The sequence below is a fragment of the Capra hircus genome, chromosome 11, assembly GCF_001704415.2.
Source record: "Capra hircus breed San Clemente chromosome 11, ASM170441v1, whole genome shotgun sequence".
Lineage (NCBI taxonomy): Eukaryota > Metazoa > Chordata > Mammalia > Artiodactyla > Bovidae > Capra > Capra hircus.
In genome coordinates this window covers 98,148,723-98,155,414 of record NC_030818.1, presented here as the reverse complement: position 1 = coordinate 98,155,414, position 6,692 = coordinate 98,148,723, and the positions used below count along the sequence as shown (strand labels likewise).

The following is a 6,692-nucleotide window of genomic DNA, read 5'->3' as shown; positions in this document are numbered from 1 at the left end:
CCAACACCACACTTCAAAAGCATCAATTCTTTGGCGCTCAGCTTTCTTCATAGTCCAACTCTCACATCCATACATGACTGCTGGAAAAACTGTAGCTTTGACCAGACGGACCTTTGTTGGCAAAGTAATGTCTCTGCTTTTTAATATGCTGTCTAGGTTGGTCATAACTTTCAAGGAGTAAGCGTCTTTTAATTTCATGGCTGAAGTCACCATCTGCAGTGATTTTGGAGCCCAAAAATATTAAGTCTGACACTGTTTCCCCATCTATTTGCCATGAAGTGATGGGACTAGATGCCATAATCTTCGTTTTCTGAATGTTGAGCTTTAAGCCAACTTTTTCACTCTCCTCTTTCACTTTCATCAAGAGGCTCCTTAGTTCTTTGCTTTCTGCCGTAAGGGTGGTGTCATCTGCATATCTGAGGTTATTGATGTTTCTCCCAGGAATCTTGATTCCAGCTTGTGCTTCATCCAGCCCAGCCTTTCTCATGATGTACTCTGCATATAAGTTAAATAAGCAGGATGACAATATACAGCCTTGACCTACTCCTTTCACTATCTGGAACCAGTCCATGAGGTTGCAGAGTCAGACACGACTAAGCACAACTTTTACTTTTTTTTTTCCATGCGAAGTGAAAAATCAGTATATAAAATAAATGATGGGGGAAAATGTTCCTCTCAGCTTTGCGATGGGCTCAGACAACCCAAGGAAACAGATGCTGCCAGCAGGAGCAAGCCATGCCTGGTTCAGACTCCGTCTTTGCATGCCCCTGCCCCCCTCCCCTCCAGGTGAAGACAGCACAGGGAGGGCCTGGCATCGCCAGAGGCTATTCTCCGTAGCACTGCTGCTGCTGCCGCTGCTAAGTCGCTTCAGTCGTGTCCGACTCTGTGCGACCCCACAGATGGCAGCCGACCAGGCTCCCCCGTCCCTGGGAATCTCCAGGCAAGAACACTGAAGTGGGTTGCCATTTCCTTCTCCAATGCATGAAAGTGAAAAGTGAAAGTGAAGTTGCTCAGTCGTGCCCGACTCTTCGAGACCCCATGGACTGTAGCCTACCAGGCTCCTCTGTCCATATTTTCTGGGCAAGAGTACTGGAGTGGGGTCTGTAGCACTGCAGAAGTCACCAAAATCTTAAAGCTGGTTGACTGATTCAAAGCTCCCAGTTGTGTCAGGCTTCATTCTGGACACTGGGGATACAGACCCTTTCCTCAGGGGGCTCACAGTCAAGTGGGCCAGGTCAACAAGTAAATAAGGTAATTAAAACGCAGTGATGGGGCTTCCCTGGTGGCTCACTGGTAAAGAGTCCACCTGACAGTGCAGGAGACACGGTTGGATCCCCCATCCAGGAGGCCCCCACGTGCTGCTGAGCAGCTAAGCCCTGTGCACCACAAGTAGAGTCTGTGCTCACAGGACCTGCGAGCCGCAGCGACTGAAGCCCTCGTGCCCGAGCCCGTGCTCTGCAACGAAGAAGCCACGGCAATAAAAGGCTCTGTACGGCGACTAGAGAAAAGCCCTCGCAGTAACGAAGACCCAGTGCAGCCAAAAATAAATAAAATTTAAAAAACAGAAACGCAGTGACAAGCGTCTTCTTGGTGATGCACTTGGGGAAGGGACTCCGGCTTCTCCTTCTCCCATCCTAGGCCGGTCCTTGAACTTTTTCTTTACCTTACCCTCAACAGACACGTTAGGGCCTCGGGACCAGGAAGTAGCGCCCTCGGTTGCTGGAGTCTGCGATACACCACTGACTCAGACCGTGATCTGAAAAGTTCTCGCCTCTCTCTTGAGCCTCCTTTTCCCCACCTGAAACACGGGACTTCTGACCACTCACCCCCATCCTGTTCTGGCTTTAGGACCCTGGGATATTGAGAGATGGGCTTTTTTTTTCCCCTCGGGCGAGTTCGACAGGACCGAGCCCACAAGTGCCAAGCCGGTCTCGGTTCCTCTATTCGGTCTCACTGCCGAGAGATTCGGGAACGCGTCACAGAATGTCCTCGAGAAACTACATTTCCCGACATGCAAAGAGGAGGCGGTGCCCGCCCGTCTCCGGCGACGTGGTCCTGGGCCAGCTTGAGGACTGCGACTCCCGGCGTGCCCCGCGGCCCAAGGCCGGAAGGGCCCGGATCCGGAACCGGATGGGGCTTGCATCTCCGGTGCCTGAAGCGCTGGGGAAATGGTGAGCGTGAGGCCGAAAGTCGGCAATGGGGGCGTCTGGAGGGTGGGGTCCTGGGTCTGTTCCGGAGCTGGGGCTTGAGCACTCGGAGCCGGTATCGTTCTCCCGCCGTCTCACCGTACGAGTGATAGACTTTGGCCCGGTACTCTCTCTCCTGACCTAGAAAAGATACCCAGTCAGCCACGTCACATATGTCAGCTGAGTAAATGGACGTGATCGGGCCGCAGCGACTCCCCCCTCCTTCCTAAATGGAGGATCTTTTCCTCAGTTGAATCCTCCCTTTTCTGCAGGCCACGGGAACAGACCAGGTGGTGGGACTCGGCCTCGTCGCCCTTAGCCTGATCATCTTCACTTATTACACCGCCTGGGTAATTCTCTTGGTATGTGTGCTTCCCCGCCCTCTCTTAGCTCCCATCCCTGGATCTTGAAGCCAACTCCTCGCATCATTTTAGCAGGCACTGTGCTAGGTGTTGTCACTGCATATCTCATGAAAGCTCCAGGACAGCACTATGAGAAAGATGGTAACAGGTGTCCCTATGTTATAGACGAGGAAGCAGAAGCTCAAGGGGAAGGCTCAGGGTGGAATCCTTAACCACTCCACTGCGAAGTCCTTTCCTTGATTTGTTTGCTTTTGATGGGAGTTCTAGTCCTTCTGGTTATCCTGCGGGCGCTTGGGCATGACAGTCCCAGTGGATTTTGTAAGAGTGTTTAGCATTTTTTTTTTCCCCCGTGGGAAATTTTTTTTGGTTACTGCTTTAAAAGTGCAGTGTTTGTTCGGAGGACAAAATCTTGCAGAAGTCGGTATCCTTTGGAGAAAAATGTTAGTAAAGAAAACCTTGGAGTCCTGGTTGGGAATCACTCGCGGATTCCTCATGTCCCCTTTGTCCCTGCTAAGCTGTGAGGGCCTTAGGGCAAGTCCTTTGTCTTCTGTTCCCTGCCAGGTCCCTAGCCCCAACTTTGGGCGAGCACCAGTCAGGTGCCCAGTACATGACCATTAGATAACTGAAGGGAACAAACCAAGGCACCCAGAGTGCTATCCTCTTAGAGAAAAGCAAATGCAGTGCTTTGGTGGGGCCAACCCCTGAGATGGAGGAGGAGGGCTGTTTGGACCAGGGGAGCTGAGCAGAGCGAGGAGCACTCACTAGAGCTCTGCCTTTGCGGCCAGCCATTCATCGACAGTCAGCATGTCATCCACAAGTATTTCCTGCCCCGAGCCTATGCCATTGCTATCCCACTGGCTGCCGGCCTCCTGCTGCTCCTGTTTGTGGGTAAGTTCCCCCAACCCTGGACAGGGTGTCTTGGGGACCCCATGACCCCCTCCCAACCCCAGACATGCTGCTACACTTCATCACTCACTGTACATCTGCTTGAGGCTCCTTACCCTCAGCTCACGTCCTGGGGTTTCCCTGTTCATCCTTCAGGGCTTAAGTCAGTCTTCCCAATGCCTCAGGCTCACTGGAGTCTAATGGGATGTCTCCCTCTTTCTTGCTCCCTCCACCACCACCACCACTCTGCTCACACCTCCATCACCTCTCACCCCCTTGTCACCCTGGTTCATGATTCCTGCATCTCTCTGTCTCCCAGGGTCTAGCTTGTGGGCCTTATAGGGGCAGGGACTATGGCTTTATCATTACTGTGCCCTCACCCCAAGCACAAGCTGTGGCACTGAGTTGGTGCTCAAGAAAGTGATTTGGATAAATCAACAATTAGCTGTCTGGATGATGGGGTGGGTGGATGATGGATGCTGAGTGGGTGGGTGGTTAGGTAGATGGGAAGGTGGTCGGGTGAGTAGATAGATAGTTGGGTGGATCTTATTCCCTGTAGAATCAGAAACACTAAACTCAGCAAATTGCCTTTGGTAGTCACTCAGCTGATGTTTGTTGAATGAGTGCAGGCAGAAGTGTAGCTTGATGAATGATTAGGGAAATGGTCTCCAGGGCGTGGCCTGGAGGGTGGTTAGATAGCTGCTTGGCCCCCTGTGTGGGTCACTGCCATGCTTGGGTCCTGCTCTGGCCTCCCCGGTCTCCCCTTGTGACTCAGCTGGTAAAGAATCCACCTGCAGTGTGGGAGACCTGGGTTTGATTCCTGGGTTCGGAAGATCCCCTGGAGAAGCACTCCAGTATTCTGGCCTGGAGAATTCCATGGACTGTGTAGCCCATGGGGTCACAAAGAGTTGGACACAACTGAGCGACTTCCACTTCACTTTCTGACCCCCCAGCAGTCCTGAGCCAGGATCTTAGCTGCCTTTTTTGGTCTGTGTATTCCAGGTATATTCATCACCTACGTGATGCTGAAGAACCAGAAGGATACCAAAAAGGCTCAGTGAAGGCCCAGCAGGAATGAGGCTGCTGGCTCCGTCTCTGCTTCTTCTCCAGGGCAGACCCAGTGGGGGTGCCCACAGGACCCATCCAGGCACTGAGGCCCCCTCAAGCTTGATTGCCCTGCAGACACCCCTGTGGGATAGAAGCTGTTCAGGACTCACCCCTGGCTGACCAGGCCCCTGCTCCTCCTTCCAGAAGCCAGGGAGGAGAAGTACCTGGAAGTCTCCATCTCACCCCCCTTCTGGCTCAGGGCCTGCAAGGTGCTGGTCCCTCTCCACATACACACACACCTCACCTTGAGACTCCCTATCATTTTTCCCGCTGGGTTCTACACTTGCCTCAGTTTCCTTCTTGTCACATGATGGTTGGACTTGGCAGGTTCTGGGGCGTCACGTGACCTCTTCCCGCATGTCCTGCTCCTCTACAGAGGCAGCCTTCCCAGGTCTGGCATAGCCCCAGACCCCACAAGGATCTCTGGACCTGGAGTGCCTAGAGGGAGGCCCAGCCCCCAGCCTCAGGGCTGGCCTGATGGGAGAGCTGAACAATAAACATCGTTGTCTTTGTCTCAGTGCCGTCCCTGACCCGAGGAGCTCAGGGGCTGGGAGCTGGCCTTTGCATTGGTCTCAGATCAGGAGACACTGGTCTGTGGGGTACCTCCTGGATTATCCCTGTGCTGGACACAGGACAGTGCAGGGGCCAGGACCGATGTGGATCTGGCCTGGTGCAGCTCACAGCGGGGGAGTCTGGAGGCATGGCGGTCTGCCAGACGTCACATCAGCCTCTACCTCGCCTCCCCTGTGCCAGCCCAGCCAGTGGGCACTGGTATATTAAGGACCCTCAGACCCCTAAAAGTCCAAGCCCATCATCTGTCTGGTACCCAGCAGCCCAGCTTAGTGTGGCTCTGAGCAGAGGGCTGCTGTGAGCCACAGCAGGGCTGTTTCCACTGTGTTCCGGTTGACTGGTCCAGGCCTCAGCTCGAGCCCCTGGCAATCCCACCATGCCCCTCTGGGCAGCCAGCTCTTCCATTCACAGTGTGAGCCTCCACCCCTCACTTCCTTGGGCACTCATTCTCCCTCCAATTAGCAGAGGTGTCCCGCCTGCCTCATCAGAGGAAAGAGCCCAACTGCAGGCACACCTGCCCTGTCCTTAACCTGTTCCCCTTTCCATCCTCCAGTCCAGGCGGAGCTGCCCTCCTGGACTCTGGGTCCTGTCCTCTCCCACCTCTGTGGCAAGAGCCTGCTATCTGATGATCCCTCTCAGGGGAACAGCCTCTGCCTCTCAACATAGTCCTCCAGTGTTAACGTGTTGCAGGCTCCATATAAGGGACCCTCCATCAACCCGTTAACTCCCTCTAGTTCTCTCCCTGTCTCTTCACAACCAAACTTCCCCAAACGGTATCCACCTCTGCCCCCTGCTTTTCCTCTCCTCCCACTGTGCTTGGCAGCTTTTCAGGAGGGCTGCACTCAGACCACCAGTGATGTCCAGTCTTTACATCAGAGGCATGTTCCTTGACCTGCCACATTTGGCCAGTGACATTCTGTACCCCCCCACCCCTGGGTGAATTCTCCTCTCTCATATTCATGCTCCTCTCCTGCCGTGAGGGGGTAGGTTTCTCAGGACTCAGTCACAGTCCTCTTCACCCCACACTCTTAGGGGTGACCTTATCCTCACCCGGGTTTGTTTCCAGCCCAGCTTTCTCCTGAGCCCAAAGGTGTTGCATGTGTGCCAGCTGCCCACCTGACATCCCCATCGATGTCACAGACAGTGGCTTTCCTCTTCCACCCCACATCCACCAGACCCAAATCCTATCAATTCTTGGAATTTCTTTCCCCACCCCAGTCACCTTCCTGATGCAAAGCCACCATCCTCTGCCCTAAATCACCAAAAGTGTCCTCACTTCTCTCCCCACTCCCCCACAATCCAGCTGCATGACAACCAGTGACCTTTGGAAAACATTTGAGTTTCTTTTTTACTTTTCCTGAGCATCTTTCTCACACATCGCTTCTCTGGGTTCCCGTCCCTCTCCTCCCATGGCTGACAAGAGCCTCCATGCTCCCTTGTGAACCCTCCTCCAGCCATACTGGCCTTTCATTTCCTGGGAGTCACTGAGGTTCTGTGTACATCCTACTTGCACTGGTTCAGCATATACCAGTTTCTCAAACACCAGTTTGTGCCAGGTTGCTGAGCCAGGAAAGGAGGTTGC

The 6,692-nt window shown here is 53.7% G+C and overlaps 1 protein-coding gene across 1 annotated transcript; it reads left to right on the top strand.

Moving 5' to 3' along the window:
* DPM2 (dolichyl-phosphate mannosyltransferase subunit 2, regulatory) lies at positions 2,046 to 5,057 on the top strand. Its single transcript, XM_005687244.3, has 4 exons — positions 2,046 to 2,171; positions 2,459 to 2,548; positions 3,334 to 3,436; positions 4,436 to 5,057. Exons 1-4 carry the CDS (start codon positions 2,169 to 2,171, stop codon positions 4,492 to 4,494), a joined length of 255 nt encoding a protein of 84 aa, XP_005687301.2. The 5' UTR covers positions 2,046 to 2,168; the 3' UTR covers positions 4,495 to 5,057.